The sequence below is a fragment of the Muntiacus reevesi genome, chromosome 17 (assembly GCF_963930625.1).
Source record: "Muntiacus reevesi chromosome 17, mMunRee1.1, whole genome shotgun sequence".
Classification (NCBI taxonomy): Eukaryota; Metazoa; Chordata; class Mammalia; order Artiodactyla; family Cervidae; genus Muntiacus; species Muntiacus reevesi.
Genome location: NC_089265.1, coordinates 37,197,724 through 37,219,310, shown reverse-complemented (window position 1 = coordinate 37,219,310; position 21,587 = coordinate 37,197,724). Strand labels below are relative to the sequence as shown.

At 39.3% G+C, this 21,587-nt stretch overlaps 2 protein-coding genes across 2 annotated transcripts in view; one reads left to right on the top strand and one right to left on the bottom strand.

Annotated features, from left to right (window-relative positions):
* The window catches only part of AK3 (adenylate kinase 3), a 274,466-nt gene that overhangs the window by 74,289 nt on the left and 178,590 nt on the right, over window positions 1-21,587 (bottom strand). The window lies entirely within an intron of this gene.
* Window positions 1-21,587, top strand: part of RCL1 (RNA terminal phosphate cyclase like 1) — a 69,255-nt gene that overhangs the window by 5,111 nt on the left and 42,557 nt on the right. The window contains exons 2-3 of the mRNA XM_065908001.1: window positions 15,409-15,480; window positions 17,603-17,778. Coding sequence (XP_065764073.1) covers window positions 15,409-15,480; window positions 17,603-17,778 — 248 coding nt within the window. The remainder of the gene's footprint in view (window positions 1-15,408; window positions 15,481-17,602; window positions 17,779-21,587) is intronic.

Below are 21,587 nucleotides of genomic sequence, written 5' to 3'. Positions count from 1 at the left end.
TGTGTGGGGTTTCCTTTCCACACCAGGCAGTTCTCCAATTCCCAGTGGACATTCACTGGGTGTGCTGCAAATTTAACTCAATTGTGAACTACCTCAGTGGTAATAACATTTAACCCCACAGGTTAAGGACTTAATCTCAAATCCGTCACAAGCCCAGACTTCGTAGCAACCAGTTATAATTTGGGGATTCCCAAACCCCCTCCTGAGGTCTAATAATTTGCTAAACTTATGTCTCATGAAGCTCAGGGAAATATTTATTTGCATTTACCAGTTCATAATAAAGGATATAAAAGATAAAGATGAGAAGTCAGATGAAGAGATACATAGGGTAGGTCCAGAAGAGTCCTGAAGTAGGGGCTTCCATCCCTGTGGAATGGTGGGGGTTTGTTATTCTCCCAGAATGTGGATTCTTTTGTTTTGTTTTAAACTAACCTAAAGTTCTCTCCTTGTTCAAGAATTTTTACCAGGGCTTGATCTCCAGGCCCACCTCCGCACCACACCACCCCCGTAGAAGTCAGTAGGATTGAAAGTTCTAACCGGCTAATCTTTTGATTTTTCTGGTGACCAGCCCCATCCTGAGGCTGTCTAGGGGCTCCACCCTAAGTCACCTCAGCAGCATAAACTCAGGTGTGTTCAAAAGGGACTCTACGAATAGCTTTTAAAGTAGACTTCTGTCACTCTGAACTTCCAAGGTTTCTTTTTTTTTTTTTTTTTTAGGAACTCTGTGCTGGGAACAAAAACTAACTATATTTCTTATTATACCACAGGATGTATCTGTACTTTATTTCAATATGGTCTGGGACTCAAAGTTGTTGATAGATAACTGGAATCGGGGGAGGCCTGACCACTATACTAATGATAAGCGTGGATTTCGTATTCCTACCAGTAGTGAAGGAATGATTTAGTTTCTCTGCATTCCTGCCAGCATTTGGTGTTGTCACTATTTTTAACTCTAGCCATTCTGATTAATGTGTAGTGCTGTCTTGTAGTTTAATTTGCACATTCCTAATGGTTAATGATATTGAATAACATTTCATGTCTTTTGCCATTTTCTAGTAGGATTTATTTTTTTTTTCTGTTAAGTTTTGAGAGTTCTTTACATATTCTAGTCCTTTGTCAAATATATAGTTTCCTAGTTCCTAGTATTTTATCTGACTCTACAGCTTGCCTTTTTATACTGTAACATGGTCTTTTGTAGAGGGAAAGTTTTAATGAAATAGAATTTATCAAATTTTTCTTTTACTGCGTGTACCTTTGGTGAAAAGTTTAAGAACTGTTTGCCTAGCCTTAGACCTGAAGATTTTCTTTTTTTTTTCCTGTAAGTTTTATGGTTTTACATTTTATATTTAAGTTAATTTTTGTATGAGGTTTAAAACTTAGGTCAGTGTTCATTTTTTTGCTTATGAATGTCCAACTGCTCTAGCACCATTTGTACAAGTGGCTGTCTTCCATTTAATCACTTTTTAACAAATCACTTTGTTTAAAAAAAAAATTGGGCACATTTGTGTGGGTCTCTTTCTGGGTTCTCTGTTCTGTTCCACTGACCTTTATGTCTGTCCCTTTGTCAGTACCACACTTATGATTTTTGTTGTTCAGTCCCTCAGTCGTGTCTGACTCCTTGTGACCCCATAGACTGCAGCACACTAGGCTTCCCTGTCCTTCACTATCTCCTGAAGTTTGCTCAAATTCATGTTCGTTGAGTCAATGATGCCATCCAACCATCTCATCTTCTGTTGCTTCCTTGTCCTTCTGTCCTCAGTCTTTCCCAGCATCAGGCAGGGTCTTTTGCAATGAGTTGGCTCTTCGCATCAGGTGGCCAAAGTGTTGGAGCTTCAGTTTCAGCATCAGTCCTTCCAATGAATATTCAGGGTTGGTTTCCTTTAGAATTGACTGGTTTGATTTCCTTGAAGGCCAAGGGACTCTCAAGAGTCTTCACCAGCACCATAATTTGAAAGCATCCATTCTTCTGAGCTCAGTCTTCTTTATGGTCAAACTCTCACATCCATACATGACTACTAGAAAAACCATAGCTTTGACTATACAGACCTCTGTCAGCAAGGTAATGTCTCTGCTTTTTAATACACTGTCTAGGTTTGACATAGCTTTTCTTCCAGGGAACAAGTGTCTTTTATTTTCATGACTGCAGTCACCATCCACAATGATTTTGGATCCCAAGAAAATAAAATCTGTCATCATTTCCACTTTTCCCCCGTCTATTTGCCATGAAGTGATGGGACTGGATGCCATCATCTTTGTTTTTTGAATGTTGAGTATTAAGTGAGCGTTTTTACACTCCTCTTTCACCTTTGTCAAGAGGCTCTTTAGTTCCTGTTCGCTTTCAGCCATTAGGGTCCTGTCATCTTCCTATCTGAGGTTATAGATATTTCTCCTGAAAATCTTGATTCCAGCTTGTGATTCATCCAGCTCTGCATTTCTCATGGTGTACTCTGTATTTAAGTTAAATAAGCAGGGTGACAATGTACAGCCTTGATGTATTCCTTCCCCAATTTGGAACCAGTCTATTGTTCCATGTCTAGTTCTAACTGTTGCTTCTTAACCTGCCTACAGAATTCTCAGGAGGCAGGTCAGGTGGTCTGGTATTCCCATCTTTTAAGAGTTTTCCACAGTTTGTTGTGATCCATATAGTCAAAGCCTTTGGCGTAGTTAATAAAGCAAAAGTAGATGTTTTTCTGGCATTGTTATGTGTATAATATTTGGGTGGGCTGATCCATTCAACTTTAGTCTTAATTTTCATGAGTGTTTTAGCTATTCTAGTTCTTTGCCTTTTCATATAAAGTTTAGAATAATTTTGTCTTTATAAAAAAATCTTACTAGGATTTTGACAAGAACTATGTTAAACCTAGATGATAATTTAGGGAGAGTTATCATCTTTACTGTATTGAGTCTCCTAATCCATAAACATAATGTATCTTTCCATTTATTTAGGTCTTTGTTTTCTTTCATCAACATTCTGTGGTTTTTAGCATTTAAGTCCTGTTCGTGTTTTGTTAATTTACACCTAAATGTCTCACTTTTTTGAGCAGTTGTAAATGATATCTGATTTTAAATTTTGGCCTCTATGTGTTCATCAATAGTATATAAAAATACAAATTTTTTGTGTGTGTGTTTGTCTTGTGTCCTGCAGCCTTGGGCTTTCCTTATGACTAAGCTGGTAAAAAATCTGCCTGCAATGCACGAGGCCTGGGTTCGATCCCTGGGTTGAGAAGATCCCCTGGAGAAGGGAAAGGCTGCCCACTCCAGTATTCTGACCTGGAGAATTCCATGGACTATATAGTCCATGGGATTGCAAAGTGTCGAACACGACTGAGTAACTCAATTCCTAGCCCTGCAACCCTGCTGAATTCATTTATAAGTTCTAAATGTGTAGTGGTTTTTCTTTTTTTGGTAGATTCTTTGGGATTTTTTTATGTGGACAGTCATGTCATCTGTAACTTGGAACAGTTTTATTTCTTCTTTTCTGAACTTTATACCTTTTATTACCCCCTTATTGCACTGAGTAAGACTTCCAGCACTATGTTGAATAAGAGTAATGAGACCAAACTTCCTTACCTTGTTCCCTGTCTTAGGGATAAAGCACCCAGTGTTTTATCACAAAGTATAATGTTCAGTTCAGTTCAGTTCAGTCGCTCAGTTGTGTCCGACTCTTTGCAACCCCATGAATCGCAGCACGTCCATCACCAACTCCCGGAGTTTACTCAAACCCATGTCCAAGGAGTCGGAGTTTACTCAAACCCATGTCCAACGAGTCGGTGATGCCATCCAACCATCTCATCCTCTGTCATCCCCTTCTCCTCCTGCCCCCAATCCCTCCCAGCATCAGGGTCTTCTCCAATGAGTCAACTCTTCACATGATATGGCCAAAGTATTGGAGATAATGTTAGTTGTATATTTTTTTTAGATTTTTTTTTTGGATCAAACTGAGGATGTTTGCTTCTATTTTTCTAAGATTTGTAGGTGTGTGTGAATGAGTGTTGTATTTTGTCAAATGCACTTTTTGTACCACTGATGTGATCTTGTGATTTTTCTTGTTTAGTCTGTTAATATGGTTTATTTCATTGAATGATTTTCAAATATTGAAGCACCCTTGCATTACGGGAAGAAACTCTACTGGTCATAATGTGTAATTGTATTTTATATTACTGAATTTTATTTTCTAACATTTTGTTAGAGATTTTTTCATATATATTCATAAATGATACTCATTTGTGGACTTCCCTGGTGGCTCAGATGGTAAAGAATCTGCCTGCAATTCAGGAGACCTAGGTTCGATCCCTGGGTCAGGAAGGTCCCCTGGAGAAGGAAATGGCAACCCACTCCATTATTCTTGTCTTGAGAATTCCATGGACAGAGGAACCTGGTGGGCTACAGTCCATGTAGTTTTCTTTTTTTGTACTTTTAGTCTGATTTTGATATTTTAAATAAGAATATACTAGTTTAAAATAAATTGGAAACTGTTTCCTCTTTGTTTTCTAGAAGAGATTGTATAGAATTGATTTTAGTTCTTTAAACATTTGGTAGAATTCTCCAGTGAAACCATAAAGGCCTAGAGATTTCTTTTGCAGGAGTTTTAAAGAATATATTTTCAATTTCCTAAATGGTTATAGGGCCATTTAAATTACCCATTTCGTATGATGAATTGAGGTAGTTTGTGTTTTTTGGAGAAATGGTCCATTTCATCTAAATTGTTTTATTTATGTAGAGTTCATAATTCTTTCTTATTGTTCTTTTGATGCCTGGAGGTTCTGCATTGATATTCCCTGTTTCCTGATAAACTGTTGATTTGTGTCTTTTTTTTTTTTCTGTGTTGTTAGAGATTTGGGGTTATTGTCTTAAAGAATCAGCTGTTTCACTGATTTTTTCCCCCCACTTTTCTTGTTTTCAATTTCGTCTGCCTCTGCTATTTGTATTATTTCCTTCATTTGCTTTGGATTTATTTCGTTCTTTTTCTAAATTGAGGTGAGACAGGTTATTGGAAACCTTTTCTCTTTTGTAATATAGGCATTTAGTACAATAAACTTCCCTCTCAACACAGCTTTAGCTGAGTTCCATGAATTTTCAATGTGTCATATTTTAATTTTCATTTAGTTCAGTATGTTTTTTCTTGCCTTTAAGACTTCCTCTTTGATCCATGGATTATTTACAAGTGTGCTGTTTAACTTCCAAGTGTTGAGTATTTTCCTGTTATCATTTTGTTATTGATGTAAGTTTGATTCCATTATGTTTAGGGAACGTGCTCTGTATATTTCAGTTACTTTGAATTTGTTGAGGTTTCTTAAAGGCCCAAGATACCATTATCTTGGCATGTGTTCAGTGTGCTCTTGGAAAGAATGTATATTCTGCTCTGTGAGTTGGGTGATATGTAGATGTTTATTAGATCCTGTTGGTTGGTGGAATTGCTGAGTTCTTTCTTCTGTCAGAAGAGTTTTAGCTTCATACATTTTGCAGCTTTGTTGTTTGGTGCATGTAGGTTTGCTCTGTTTTCTTGATGGATTCACCCTTTTGGTATTATGCAGTGTTGTCCTGTTCTGCTTTGAGTAATTTTCTAAGGTGGAGGAAATACTCCAGTGCATTAGGGTTAGAGAAAGGTCAGTTCAGTTCAGTTCAGTTGCTCAGTTGTGTCAGAGAAGGGTCACCTCCTCTCAGTCTGTTTGAAGCAAAAAGACTAAAACTGAGGAGGTTGGATACAGATAGAATACTTGAAGGTGCTAAAAACAGCATAAGTCACAGAAATAAGCTGTCTTTTGTTGATTTCTTTTCCTCAAAGGTTTTTATTTAAGCACAAGAAGCTATCTAGGAAAACTTGAAGGTTCAGTTCAGTTTGTCGTTTAGTCATGTCCGACTCTTTGCATCCCCATGAATGGCAGCATGCCAGGCCTCCCTGTCCATCACCAACTCACGGAGTCCACCCAAACCGATGTTCATCGAGTCGATGATGCCATCCAACCATCTCATCCTCTGTCATCCCCTTCTCCTCCTGCCTTCAATCTTTCCCAGCATCAGGATCTTTTCCAGTGAGTCAGCTCTTCGCATCAGGTGGCCAAAGTTTTGGAGTTTCAGCTTCAGCATCAGTCCTTCCAATGAACACCCAGGACTGATCTCCTTTAGGATGGACTGGTTGAATCTCCTTGCAGTCCAAGGGACTCTCAAGAGTCTTCTCCAACATCACAGTTCAAAAGCATCAATTCTTCGGCGCTCAGCTTTTTTTATAGTCCACTTCTCACATCCATACATGACCAATGGAAAAACCATAGCCTTCACTAGATGGACCTTTGTTGGCAAAGTCATGTCTCTACTTTTTAATATGCTGTCTAGGTTAGACACAACTTTCCTTCCAAGGAGTAAGCGTCTTTTAATTTCATGGCTGCAGTCACCATCTGCAGTGATTTTGGAGCCCAGAAAAATGAAGTCTGACACTGTTTCCCCATCTATTTGCCATGAAGTAATGGGAAGGAGGCAAAAAAAGTAATCTTCAGTGTTGGTTGTTTTAAATAGAGCACCATAGTTCAAAAGCATCAGTTCTTTGGTGCTCAGCTTTCTTTATAGTCTAACTCACAACCATACATGACCACTGGAAAAACCATAGCTTTGACTAGATGGATCTTTGTTGGCACAGAAATGTCTCTGCTTTTTAATATGCTATCTAAGTTGGTCATAGCTTTTCTTCCAGGGAGTGAACATCTTTTACTTTGATGGCTGCAGTCACCATCTGCAGTGATTTTGGACCCAAAAAAATAAAGTCTGTCACTATTTCCATTGTTTCCCCATCTGTTTGCCATCAAGTGATGGGGCCAGATGCCTGATCTTCGTTTTTGAATGTTGAGTTTTAAGCCAACTTTTTCACTCTCCTCTTTCACTTTCATCAAGAGGCTCTTTAGTTCTTTGTTGCTTCCTGCCAAAAGGGTGGTGCCATCCACGTATCTGAGGTTATTGATATTTCTCCCAGCAGTCTTGATTCCAGCTTGTGCTTCATCCAGCCTGGCATTTCACATGATGTACTCTGCATAGAAGTTAAATAAACAAGGTGACAATATACAGCCTGGCCGTACTCCTTTCCTGATTTCAAACCAGTCTGTTGTTCCATGTCCAGTTCTAACTGTTGCTTCATGACCTGCATTCAGATTTCTCAGGAGGCAGGTCAGGTGGTTTGGTATTCCCATCTCTTTCAGGATTCTCCACAATTTGTTGTGATCCACACAGTCAAAGACTTTGGCGTAGTCAATAAAGCAAAAGTAGATGTTTTTTTGGAACTCTCTTGCCTTTTCAGTGATCCATCGGATGTTGGCAATTTGATCTCTGGTTCCTCTGCCTTTTATAAATCCAGCTTGAACATGTGAAAGTTCACGGTTCATGTACTGTTGAAGCCTGGCTTGGAGGATTTTGAGCATTACTTTACTAGCATGTGAGATGAGTGCAGTTGTGCGGTAGTTTCAGCATTCTTTGGCATTGCCTTTCTTTGGGATTGGAATGAAAACTCTCCTTTTCCAGTCCTGTGGCCACTGCTCAGTTTTCCAAATTTGCTGGCATATTGAGTGCAGCACTTTCACAGCATCGTCTTTCAGGATTTGAAGTAGCTCAACTGGTATTCCATCACCTCCACTAGCTTTGTTCGTAGTGATGCTTCCTAAGGCCCACTTGACTTTGCATTCCAGGATGTCTAGCTCTAGGTGACTGAGCACACCATCGTGATTATCTTGGTGATGAAGATCTTTTTTGTATAGTTCTTCTGTGTATTCTTACCACCTCTTCTTAATGTCTTCTGCTTCTGTTAGGGCCATACCATTTCTGTCCTTTACTGTGTCCATCTTTGCATGAAAATTTCCCTTGGTATCTCTAATTTTCTTGAAGTGATCTCTAGTCTTTCCCATTCTATTATTTTCCTCTATTTTTTTTGCACTGATCACTTAGGAAGGTTTTCTTTCTCTCCTTGCTATTCTTTAGAACTCTGCATTCAGATAGATATATCTTTCCTTTCCTCCTTTTGCCTTTTGCTTCCCTTCTTTTCTCAGCTATTTGGAAGGCCTCCTCAGACAACCATTTTGCCTTTTTGCATTTCTTCTTATTGGGGATGGTTTTGATCACTGTCTCCTGTACAATGTCATGAACCTCCGTCCATAGTTCTTCAAGCACTCTCTCAGATCTAATCCCTTGAATCTATTTGTCACTTCCACTGTATAATTGTAAGGGATCTGATTTATGTCATACCTGAATGGTCTAGTGATTTTCCCTATTTTCTTCAATTTAAGTCTGAATTTTGCAATAAGGAGTTTATGATCTGAGCCACAGTCAGTTCCTCAACTTGTTTTTGCTGTGTGTATAAAGATTCTCCACCTTTGGCTGCAAAGAATAGAACCAATCTGATTTCAGTATTGACCATCTGGTGATGTCAATGTATAGAGTTGTCTCTTGTGTTGTTGGAAGAAGAACATTAAAGAGACATATCAATTTTATCAAAATATATGGGAGCCTCCCAAAGAAAAATTTACAACTCTAAACACTTTGGTAATTAAGAAGAAAAGCAACAGAACAATGAACTGAGATATTTAGAAATGGAACAAAATTACAAGCCGAAAACTAAATGAAAATAATTTCTAAAGAAGAGATAAAGAAAATGGAAAATAGCAAAAACCATCAAGTTAATTCATTAAAAACAATACAAAACAAATCAATAGCCTCATTAATTTGTAAAATGAAAGAAAGTATGAATTAATAAAAGATCAAGAACATTTGTGGTAGACTATTCTCTATTGTTTACTGATACATTTGGAATTATCACAGTTATATAAAAAGATAACAAATCAAAATAGATAAAATGAAATTTTTAAAGACACCCAAAGATAAAACCAAAACAAAAGGAATGCAGAAATTCACCAAGTAATAAATAGAAAAAAACTACTGAAGTGCTAGAAATTTTCCCCCCAATATTCAAAGAAAAATAACTCTTATTATTTTACACATTCCAAAGAACAAAAAAGAATGTACAGAGATGACTTCAGTTGTGGGGTACTTAAGAGCACCACACACACAAAAATTAAATTACAAAATAACCTTATTTAATGAGGCCAAATGAAAAACCCTAAGTAAATCTTTAAAAAATAGATCATAACAAATTTTTAAACTATCCACTATTATTAGGAAGGGTACATCCCAAGCATTGGCTATGGATAAAACACATGGGAAAGTATAACATAATTAAATGTAAGAGTAAACACAAAAATGAGAAAAAAAAATCACATAACCAAGTTAACTGCTACTGAAAAGACACCTGACAAAATTGAACACCCATCTTTCAGTAAACTGTTTCAAAAACCATAAAGAATACATTTATTAAATGTAATAGTTTCCACGTGAAAATAGAAGTTCAAGGAGAACATCTTCATGACCTTGGTGAAGGCAAAGATTTCCTTAAAAGGCCACAGAAAGATTTATAAATTGGTTTCTCACATGCTAGCAAAGTAATCCTCAAAATTCTCCAAGCCAGGCTTCAACAGTGTGTGAACCTGAACTTCCAGATGTTCAAGCTGGTTTTAGAAAAGACAGAGGAACCAGAAACCAAATTGCTAACATCTACTAGATCATCGAAAAAGCGAGAGAGTTCCAGAAAAACATCTATTCCTGCTTTATTGACTATGCCAAAGCCTTTAACTGTGTGGATCACAACTAACTGTGGAAAATTCTGAAGGAGTTGGGAATACCAGACCACCTGATCTGCCTCCTGAGGAATCTGTATACAGGTCAAGCAGCAACAGTTAGAACCAGACATGGAACAGCAGACTGGTTTGAAATCGGGAAAGGAGTGTGGCCAGGCTGTGTAAATAAGGAGGCCACCCTGCTTATTTAACTTCTATGCAGAGTACATCACGCGAAATGCTGGGCTGGATGAAGCACAAGCTGGAATCAAGACTGCTGGGGAAAATGTCAATAACCTCAGATACACAGATGGCACCACCCTTTTGGCAGGAAGCAAAAAAGAACTAAAGAGCCTCTTGATGAAAGTGAAAGAGGAGAGTGAAAAAGTTGGCTTAAAACTCAACATTCAAAAATGAAGATCATGGCATCTGACCCCATCACTTCATGGCAAATAGATGGGGAAACAGTGGAAACAGGGACAGACTAATTATTTTGGGCTCCAAAATCACTGCAGATGGTGACTGTGGCCATGAAATTATAAGATGCTTGCTCCTTGTACGAAAAGTTATGACCAACCTAGACAGCTTATTAAAAAGTTGAGACATTACTTTGTCGACAAATGTCCTTCTAATCAAAGCTATGGTTTTTCCAGTAGTCATGTATGGGTGTGAGAGTTGGACTATAAAGAAAGCTGAGCACCGAAGAATTGATACTTTTAAACTGTGGTGTTGGAGAAGACTCTTGAGAGTTCCTTGAACTGCAAAGAGATCCAATCAGTCCATCCTGAAGGAAATCAGCCCTGAATATTCATTGGAAGCACTGATGCTGAAGCTGAAACTCCAATACTTTGGCCACCTGATGCGAAGACCTGATTCATTTGAAAAGACCCTGCTGCTGGGAAAGATTGAAGGCAGGAGGAGAAGCGGACGACAGAGGATGAGATGTCTGGATGTCATCACCAACTTGATGAACATGAGTTTGGGCAAGCTCTGAAAGTTGATAGTGGACAGCAAAGCCTGGCATGCTGCAGTCCACGGGATTGCAAAGAGTCAGACATGACTGAACCACTGAACTGAACTGATGTGATTTATAATTTAGGAAAGATGCAATGTATTTAAGTTCAAGTAACTTATTATTTGTCACATTCTGCATAATTATATAAAATATGTAAATGGTTTATGTATATATTATTTCCAGGTGAGTGAACATCCTTTAATTTATTCTGAGACTTGGTTATGCATTTGTGATTTCTACCTTTTTTGGATTTAATATTGAAAATAGTAAATCCTAATTTCATATGTTCATCGTTTGCTGTCTTTTCTTTTAGTTCTGTCTCTGACGGAATTGTAATCACATTGTATATATTACTTACAAATTTTTTTCTTTAAAATAGTGTGTATATTTTGTTTTGTAATTAAGCAGTTATTTAAAAAATGTTGGTTGCATTGTATTATAAAGACCTTTCAGGAAGCAACCTAGATGGCCATCAGCAGACGAATGGATAAGGAAGCTGTGGTACATATACACCATGGAATATTACTCAGCCATTAAAAAGAATTCATTTGAATCAGTTCTAATGAGATGGATGAAACTGGAGCCCATTATACAGAGTGAAGTAAGCCAGAAAGATAAAGACCAATACAGTATACTAACGCATATATATATGGAACGCATATATATGGAATTTAGAAAGATGGTAACGATAACCCTGTATGCAAAACAGTAAAAGAGACACAGATGTACAGAACAGACTTTTGGACTCTGTGGAAGAAGGCGAGGGTGGGATGTTTCGAGAAAACAGCGTCGAAACATGTATACTATCAAGGGTGAAACAGATCACCGGCCCAGGTTGGATGCATGAGACAAGTGCTCAGGGCTGGTGCACTGGGAAGACCCAGAGGGATAGGGTGGAGAGGGAGGTGGAGGGGGGACTGGGATGTCAATGTATGGCAAAAATCACTTCAATATTGTGAAGTAATTAGCCTCCAACTAATAAAAATAAATGGAAAAAAAAAAGACCTTTCGTAGGCTATTTAATGAGAGCAGTGTTTATTGGTTCTTTAAATTGTGTTACAGTACCTTTACTTATATTTTTTCAATTTAATTTTTATGTAGTTTTTAAAAATGTGTACATATGACATGAAATTCAAAACAAAGCAGTTTACAAAGTATCTCTGTTTCTTTCCCAATCTTCCTTCCGTGTGAAGCAACCAGTGTTGTTGGTTTGTTGTGTTTCTTTTCAGGGCTCTTTTTTCCCCATAAATAAGCAAATAGACACTGTTTCCTTTCTCAAATAAAGGCCATTTGCATCTTACTTTTTTCCCAGTCAGTATACTATGGAGATGATTCATATCAGTGTATGAAAAATCCCTCTGATTTGATAGCTGCAAAGTGTTCTTGTTTATAGATGTGTCATAATTTATTTGAATCATTACAATACTTTTGAGTTGAATCTATTTCTTGAGATTTGCTCCTTGTTTTTAAAGGATAGATCTTTGAATCATATTCCTTTTTTCAGTCCCCTCCTTTTTTTTTTTTTTTTTTTAGTCCCCTCCTTTAAGACAGACTTTTTGCCTTTCTTTGGTGAGGAATGGGTCAGGCTTAGTGCCAATATTGAGTGCCACTAAGTCTTCTAGAAGTTACCAGTCCCTTTAAAGAAATGATGAGCTCCCTTCTTTGGGGGTCTAGGGAAGGGAGATCATTATGTATGGGAGGTAGTATTTAAGGAATCCTGAAATTAAAGGTCAATTTCTTTTTAATTAAAAGTCAAAAATCCTGAAATTAAAGGACAATTTTGTTGAAAGTGTGAAGTATAACATGAAAAATTCATAAAACATAAAAGTAGTTCTTATTGGATTAAAAAATGAGCATCCGTGTAATCCTATCCAGGTCAAGAAATAGAACATTGTGCACACCTTCATTGACCTGTTTTATTTACCTCTCCCTTCCATGCCCCTGGTGGTAGCCAGTCTCCTGACCATTGTGGCGTTCATGTTGATTCTCCTTATAGCTGTGTAACCTAATTATGTATTCTTAAACCATCTAGTAAAGTTGTGCTTTTGGGGAGAACTTCCTCCCTAATGCTAGATATCTGAAATTCTGTACTCCTAGGAGCAGTCTTGAAGAAGTGAGGTGGCAGGGAATCCTACACATCTTGTTTTAAAAAGTTTGAGGCTTCAGTCTGACTATTATTAGGCGAACTTGAGATCTTTTTCGTACCAGGTGATGGAGCTGTATATTCACTGTTACTAGGATTCAGGAACTAGCTCTGCGTTGGTTCTTTGAGGTACTGCTTCTAAAGCACCTGTTTACTGTGACCTGGGGATGGTTTTGTCTGGAGGTCTTCATAAGTGCTCATTTTCTTCCTACTTGTGTTCCACTGCTGGGCATTTTTAACTGGGTTCATGCTCAAGAGCCCCTGTGGATTGCAAAAAACAAAAACACCTACTTTCAAAGTAATTTTTTCTTTTCTTTTCTTTACTAATTTATAAAAGCTTTGGAGTTTATAATCTTGGACTTTATTCATAAATGCTTATTTGTCTCACCCATTTAGGCAGCCTGAAAGCTTGAGCAGGTCAAGTTTTCTTTTTTTGTGCAGAATACCTTGCATTTTCTATGAACATAGTAGACAGTGGCATGGCATTATACATCCTGCCTACATTAAAAACATAGAATATTCTATATAAAAAGACCATAGAAATAATATGTGGTTCAGTTTTGTAGCTGATTTAACCTTTGAACTTTTGTGGTGCTACTTCTACTGTAACCTAATACATATACAAGTATATATTGAACTGAGACTAAAATCTCATGAACAACACCCTTACTATGTAACTGATAGTGTTTATTCTGTTCTAATTTCATTAAAGATAAATATTGACTGGGGACTCATTAAGTCATCTGTAGGACCATCAGTAAATCACTGCCTGCAGTTGAAAGGTAGTATGATTTTCTAGAGGAGGAGGTTAGCTTTGAGAGATTAAACTGAGTGATGCAAACCCAGCCCTGGTTTGATTTAGAGCATGAACTCTAGAGAAGGGCAGACTTGGGTTCAAGTCTTGACTCTGCCAGTTGGGCCTCAGCCTTCTATAAAACCGGAAGCACTTCCTGCTTAGTGGTTTTGAGGATTATATAAGGCAAGCATTAATACACAGCTGCTGTTATTAGCCATTATGCCTTATTTCAGGACTTAAGAGAGCTTCTCTGACTTCTAGCCCAGTGCTCTTTGTACAGATTGCAGAATCTGCTGTGACATGAGTTATGGGACAGCGTTAAGTAACAACAGGTGGATGGGAATTGCTTCGTTGATCTGCTCACCCTTTGGGATCAGTTTAGGTTACTGTTAAAGTCTGTGCTCTCAAACTCTTGTTAGTTTATTAGAGAAGTAGGAACTGCCTGATGGAGAAGGAAATGGCAACCCACTCCAGTATTCTTGCCTGGAGAATCCCAGGGACAGAGCAGCCTGGTGGGCTGCTGTCTGTGGGGTCGCAGAGAGTTGGATATGACTGACGTGACTTAGCAGCAGCAGCAGGAACTGCCTGAAAACATCAGGCGGTCACCATACTTTCAGTACAGAAAACTTGGTCTTCCTGTTTCTGTTCATGGGAGGGATGTTGAAGATAAAGCTCCGTGTGTGTGTGTGTGTGTATGTATATAATATCAATTCAGGAGAACAGAGAATATATACTCCTGATTCTTCTCTCTGTCTTTTCATATTTCACATTTACAATCTACCCCCTCACGTTTTAGAGAATAACCAGCTTTTGTATTTTGTTTTTTTAATTAATTTTTTTTATTGCAGGTTAATTGCTTTACAGATTTTGTTTTTTGTCAAACCTCAACAGCTTTGATAAAAATTTGTTCATAAAAGTAACTGAAGCAAATTTAAACAAGAAAAATTCATATAAAATGTTACTGTAAAGAGAAGCCTGTTTATTAACATTTGGTGTTTTTTCCTTCTAATCTTTTTCATGCATTAAAAAGGTGATAATAATACTGTATATTCAGGTACCTTGTAATAAAATTAAAAACTGAACTGATTAGAAAGTTCTAGATCAATAAGATGATAGAGGAAAGGAGAAAGGGCACTTTGTTGAATGAGAGAGGCAGTGACCTTTTACTGTCTCTGAGATTGAAGGGTATTCTGCAGCAAGTAAGAGTTTGATTTTAAAACTCCTTCCTGCTTTCTGTTCTTTCTCTCATTTGGCGCACACTCCTGAGATCAGAACAAATGGGTGTTATGCTGCTGAAATTAATATCCCATTAGATCGCTGGTAGAGTTCCTATTTTTTGGTGGAATACAAAATCTGAGTTGTTTTTAATAGTTCTACTAAACCTGCATATGGACTTCCCAGGTGGCTCAGTGGTAAAGAATCTGCCTGCCAGTGCAGGAGATGCAAGGGACACGGGCTCGATTTCTGGTTTGGGAAGATCCCCTGGAGAAGGAAATGTCAACTCACTCTAGTACCCTTGCCTGGGATATCCCATGGACAGAGGAGCCTAGTGGGCCAAGTCCATGGGGTTGCAAAAGAGTTGGACACTACTTAGCAACTGAACAACAGCAACAGCAAGACGTACAAATGCTAGTCAGTGCTTCTCAACTGCTTCAGATTCCTTAGCCAGTGTGCTCTCCCAGGTGCTGTGAAGAACCCAGTGTGATGCAGGAAGTAACCTACCCCGCACTGCAGTACTTGGATGGGATGTGCCATCTGGAAATGATGACCTAATTGGAGGCCAATCAGTTTTCTTTTCTCCCCACAGATTTTGAAGCCAGCTTCATAAGACTGTTGGACAAAGTAACTAATGGTTCTCGAATTGAAATAAATCAAACAGGTAAGCTCCTTTTCTTCCCATTCCTGAAAGCACTTACACGTACTACTTAAATATTCCTCTGTTACTCACTCTTTTTGATGGTATAAATATTGTATTTGAATGGAAAGGTCCAGTTTCCTGTCTGTGATATGACAGTATGTGAAGTTGCCAATTTAAGGGACATACATGTGACTTAAGGAAGTGAGAAGAGTGAAAATTTCAGATAAACAGACAAGCACCTCCTCTCTTTTAAACAATAGAAGTGTTTTATACCTAACTTTATATACAGCTTTTCAATATCCACTTAGCTTATGTTGTCACAATAAAATCTTACACAAACTCTCTGAGGTAGTTGTATGTGATGAATTTTAATTTTTAAAAAATTTTGTCTTTTAAAATAAGTTTATATAAGTATGTGCAAAAAAATGTGAAAATCTCTTCCCCTGTGTTTCCTCTTCTATTCCCTCTCCCAGGGGCAGCCATGGGGACTTTGTTCTGGTCTCCTTTATATGTATTTGCTTCCATGGGCACTTTTGTATCTCAAACCATCAACAGGATCAGGCTGTTCATACTGTTCTGCAGCCAGCTGTTTTTTCATTAGCACAGATGTCTCAGGGAATTTGCTTGCCAGGCACATGCAGGTCCATCTCAGTTTTTCAGCCTTACATTGTATTCTGTTGTATGGATACATGATAACTTATTTGACCGTTCCCTGCTGATAAACATTTAGGTTGTTTCTAGTTTTTTGTCTAGTTTTTTTTTTTCCTCCCCCCCCCCCTTTTTTTTTTTTGCTATTAGAAACTTTTATCTGCATTGTGTAGATGATCATGGCAAGCATACTTTTGATTGTCTCCAGGAGCTATGTGCCTTTGCACATGTGTTCAGCAGAGGAAACTGAACTTTTCTGTGCGTTGGCTCTGTTAAGGGAGAAGACGAGCTTGGCTTTATAAGTGGCCATGGGACTTGATCTATAGCTGCATTCAGCCATACTTCACAGAGAATGGGTTTCAGGAGTAAAACATCAGATGCCCTTTGCAAGCTGTGATTGCTTTAGTCTTCCTTGACGCCTTTACTTTGATTGCTGGGGATGTTTTCAGTGATTTTTGTTGGTGATTCAGAGGACAAGAAATTCTGTTGTTTTGGGGTCATAGCTACAGCTTAGTTGAGAAGTAAGGTATTTATATGATCCTGCTTCCTTCCACCTCATGTGTCTACCCGCCCCACCCCCCACCTATAAGATTGTTTTGTGTCATTAATAGTATTTAGAATAACTAAAGTACAGTTTTCCAACTTGGATTAGACTATGATTCTGATTGTGATTATTGTGATTTTGATTTTTTAATATGGTGAAACCTGTATTTCTTGTGTGAAATTCCCAAGAACTGCTTTCCTTTTGGTGACTGAACATAGCTCCTTCCTCTAATGTTAGATTTCTTTATTGGTAGATTGTGCCAGGAGAATTATTAGTATCAAAAATATATTGTGTTTATCTCTTCTCTACCCCGTGAATCATCTAGCATATTTTATTTGGTTTTTTCTCTAATATGTAAACCTAGTAAGAAACTTTTTGGATGATATGCATATTTGAAAGAATAAAGAAAGATAAAGTGTTTCCACTAATGCAGTTCAATAATTTTAGACATTTCCATTTGTTACTATTAAATTAAAATAGTTACTATTAATGGAAGTGAGTACTTGCCTTCTCCAGGTACCTAGTTTGTGACTGTGGTATTGGGAAATCTGATTTCCTGGGCCTTGAAGAAGTTGATTGCTGGCACGATGATTTCAGAACATCATTTGTAAACCCCAACTTTGGCACAGTCTGAGAGCATGCTGTTGGGAGACTAGGGTGCCTGTTAGGATATATCTCCTCTGTGCCCTGCCGTGATTCTGGCAATTCAGATAGCTTAGGGAGGGGTTTAATTTATTACTGTTTATTAAATTACACTCACAGTTTATTATTGTTACAAGGACTTGACAGTGATGAGTCAGCTTTTGGAGTGAAGTATGTGGGCTCTCAGGAATGGCATTTTGAACTCTTGGATGCCCTTGCCAGACTTTCCCCTTGGGACTGACTGTTTCGTTGCTTTTGTGACACTTTTTTTTTTTCTCCTTCTGCTGACTTTCTTTCCTCTGTTGTAAGGAACGACCTTATATTATCAGCCTGGCCTCTTGTATGGTGGGTCCATGGAGCATGACTGCAGTGTTCTTCGCAGCATTGGGTATTATCTGGAGAGTCTGCTCTGCCTGGCTCCGTTTATGAAGCACCCGCTGAGAATAGTTCTGCGAGGAGTGACCAATGACCAGGTTGACCCTTCGGTGAGTAGTGAGGCCACACCACACTGTGATTTTTTGTCTCCTGCCACACCTAACTTCTGAGAAACTAGTTCCTGATAAAACACAGTTTATTGTTGAGTGTATTTGTTTTGTTATTTATCTTGAAGTTTAGAGATTAATCACTCCAGAAGGCAGATGAGCCAAGACTCATAATCCTCAGATTCAGTGATGATTGTTAATCTTCTTCAAGGTGCCTTTCATTGTTATGTCTAAGAACCTTCCAAACAGATGCTTGCAGTCTCATCCTGTTTGACATGAAATATGGCTCTGTTGACTGAAGTGTGTTAGAGTGGAGTTTTCATAAGGTCATGTGGTGATTGAGGCTGAAAGGCAGCAGATCAAAATTTTAGGCAGAGAATAATATCTTCTTGACATGCTGCAGCATAATCTTGACTTAGGCTTCAACTGTACACTTTAGGACTTTCTTCTTCCGAGAAGAGTTTGCAGAAAGGGCATAAGGGCAGGGAAGGTATATATGAGCTTTGCCAGTTTGTGAGCATCAGCAAGCTTCTTATTAAGCATGCTGCGTGTGTGGGGAGGATAGTTTAATGTACAACTAGAATATTCATCGTGGCAACCACAGCTGTCTTAATGCCAGTCTGGGATGGGTTTTATTGTGTGTGTGTGTGTGTGTGTGTATGAGACAGAGAGAGAGAGAGAGAGAGAGAGAAAGAAAGACAGGTTGGGGAGAGGGAGATTGATGGACCGGAGCAGGCTTGCCTTAGACCTTTCATAGTGAGGCAGCGATCCCTACCTTTGGATGCTCTGCTGTCCAGAGAAGGTATCTTCAAGCTGAGGACCATGATGTGAAGTTCTAGCCGAGGATGCTTGTCTCCACCTCTGCAGACATTAGAGCAAGACCCCTGAAGGGGTGGCTTTGGAGGCAGACGTGTGTGGCTTCCTTAACCAGGGAAGCCCAGTTTAGGCGGTGCAGTGAGCCCCAAAGCAGAGACTGCTGGTATCCACCAGGGTGCTCATGAGGTTATAAACATGATCAATCTGTTCTTGGGCAATAAAAGGTTTATTCCTGAATTCTTAGGATTTGGGTACACAAACTCTTCCCAGGATCCAAAGTAGAGTGCAAGATCTGATATTCTTAACTGTATATGAATGCTGCTTAAACTGTTTAGAATTTCAAAGTCACTTCAAGTGGTTGCTTATTTCTCGCATTCTTCCGGAAGATTCTAGGAGTTGGGTTCTTCACTTAAAAGTGAGAGAGGAGACCTCTACTATTTCATATTGGGAGGGCGAGGGGTAGGTGCCTTGACTCTTGGGAAAAGTCCCTGAAGCAGACAGGAGATGTATCCCAGTTTTGTCCTCTCTTTCTATAATTGCCTGTGATCTTAAAAGCTGTTATCACTGACAGTACTGAAAATTTACATATTTAACATATTAACAATGCCAAAGATTAATTGACAGATTCCCTAGAAATAGTATTTTATTCTTTCTAGCAGCATATTAAAAGGCTTTCTTGTTGTTTTCACATGCTACAGGACTAAAATGACCTTGGTTAGTACCTGGCTCCAGCCCAGGATAAAATAAATACACCTAATCCTGGATAAAGAGTAACTTCTTCAGCCTGTGGCTTCTTCGTTTTGAACTTTCTCTTTAATGTGTGGTTTCCCCATCAACTTATGTCCACACCTACTGTCTGCACACAGGGATGAATACGATGAGTTCTGCCCATAGGGAATGTGGTTTCATGGGGTGAACAGCTGTGAACACAGCCAGGGAGACCACAACGTTGGATACCTCTGGGCTCTGGCAGACGCACAAGCCAAGTGCTGAGGGCTGGGGAGGGCTTTCAAGAGGAAGGGAAGCCCCAGAGTCAGTCATGGTTTTAGCAGGATAACTGTAGAGCTGAGAGAAGGGTGAAATGCCAAGGTGTCAACCAGTATGAACTTGATGCAGAGGGAAGTGGAAGGGTAGGGACAGATATGAAGGACAGTGTGGAGGGAGGAGCTTCATAACTCGATAACTAATTGGAGATGGGATAGGAGGAAGGGGTCACAGGTAACTCCATGATTCTGTCACAGTTGACTTGAAAGGATAGTGATCAGAAAGAGTTTGAGACAGGAAAGAGGAAAATTGTGATGGGGCGATAGTTGATGTGTCTGATTTTGGTCCTGTTCTCTGGGATATTGGTGGGATATTCGTGGGGGATGTCCAGTTGGGAATTACTGTTTGGAGCCTCAGATCATCAGGATCTTACCTACTGATACCTCACTCTGTAGGAGAATGAGGTTGACTAGTACCGAGGTTGATCACTGGTGGCTTTTTGGCTCAGTGAGTCTGCCAGGTGTTTTTCCCTTGGACTGCACAGTATGTGGATGGTGTTGGTGTTGGTGTGTGTATCTGAATTGGTTGTTCTTGTTTAAAACCCCAGAGTTTTTCATTGCAGTAGGTCGGCGTGGCTGTTTCTCCACACCGGCAATCCATCAGAGCAGCACTGCCCTCTTAGGAAGAGGCGTGAGAGCTCTATTTGGACACAGGTCTTAATTGACCTCATCATTCATTTAATGTCCCTTTCTGGCCTCAGTGGGCCAGTAGAGTTTTGGCCTCATGGTTCCAGGGACTGAGTATAGATGAAGAAGAGGAATAAGTGTGTAAGGAGTGAGTTGGGGAAGAAGAGCTGGAGACAGTGACTGTGGAAATAGAAGGATTTGGAGAAGCCAAGGAGGAGTTGAGTTCTGAAAAGCTAGGGATGATCCAAGAGTCAGTCCTTGCAGGAGTTGAGTTGGGATTGGGCAGGGAGATGCAGCAGTGAGAAGTTCTGTTGACCTTTAAGAGAACAGTATCATTAGGGTGCAAGATCACGCACAGTTCAGAATGAGTAAGAAATAGAACCATAGAAGGTTGGGAGATTCTTCCAGAACGCTAGATAAGATGTCTCCTTAAGAGCTGAGGTTGGGAATTTTTAAGTGGGAAAAACTTGCACTTGTTTGCAGGCTGTATTGGAGAAGGAAGAAGTTAAAATGAAAAGGGTAGAGGGGCTTAATAAGGCCACCGACAGATATACAGAGGATAGAAGCAGCAGTGATGGGATGAGCCTTGTAAAGGGGTAGGGACATTTTGGAGACAAAAAGATAGTAAATGGGATATTTTGAGAAGAAAAATTCTAGGAGGTCTCCTTTGAGTCTCAGTGATTTGATACTAGTGCCCCTAGTTGATATTTACTGGTGCCAGCAGTTGGCCAGATGGTGAGTGAAGAGTCCATCCTCTTTCAGGGCTGTCCTGGCAGGGAAAAGAAGTAGAGTGAAGTCTGCTGTGTCCTGGCCACTGGTTTAGGTGAACCTCTGTCAGTATCCGTATTTATTTGATTCATGAGGGTTAAATAGATGTTCTTATCACTGTTTGACACAAGGGAACTGAAGGGACCAGGTTTCTTCCCTTTTTCTGTTTGTTGTGATGTGTGCTGAGTTGCTTCAGCCATGTTTGACTCTCTGAGATCCTATGGATTGTAGCCTGCATGGCTCCTCTGTCCGTGGGATTCTCCAGGAATGAATACTGGGGAATACTCGATTGCCATTGCCTTCTCCAGGGGATCTTCCTGACCCATAGATTGAACCTGAGTCTCTTAGATCTCTTGGATTGGCAGACAAGTTCTTTATCACCAGGGCCACCTGGGAAGCTATGGGTCTGATCATATTTCTGCCTGTTGACTGATTGGACTGTAAGGGTGATGCCTTTCCCCTGAGGTTCCACTTGGGTCAGACTTTTGCCTTTCCTTTCTGACTGCAGAGTAACAGATAGGTTTCCTTGAAGCAGAACCCACAGACCACCGCCACTTT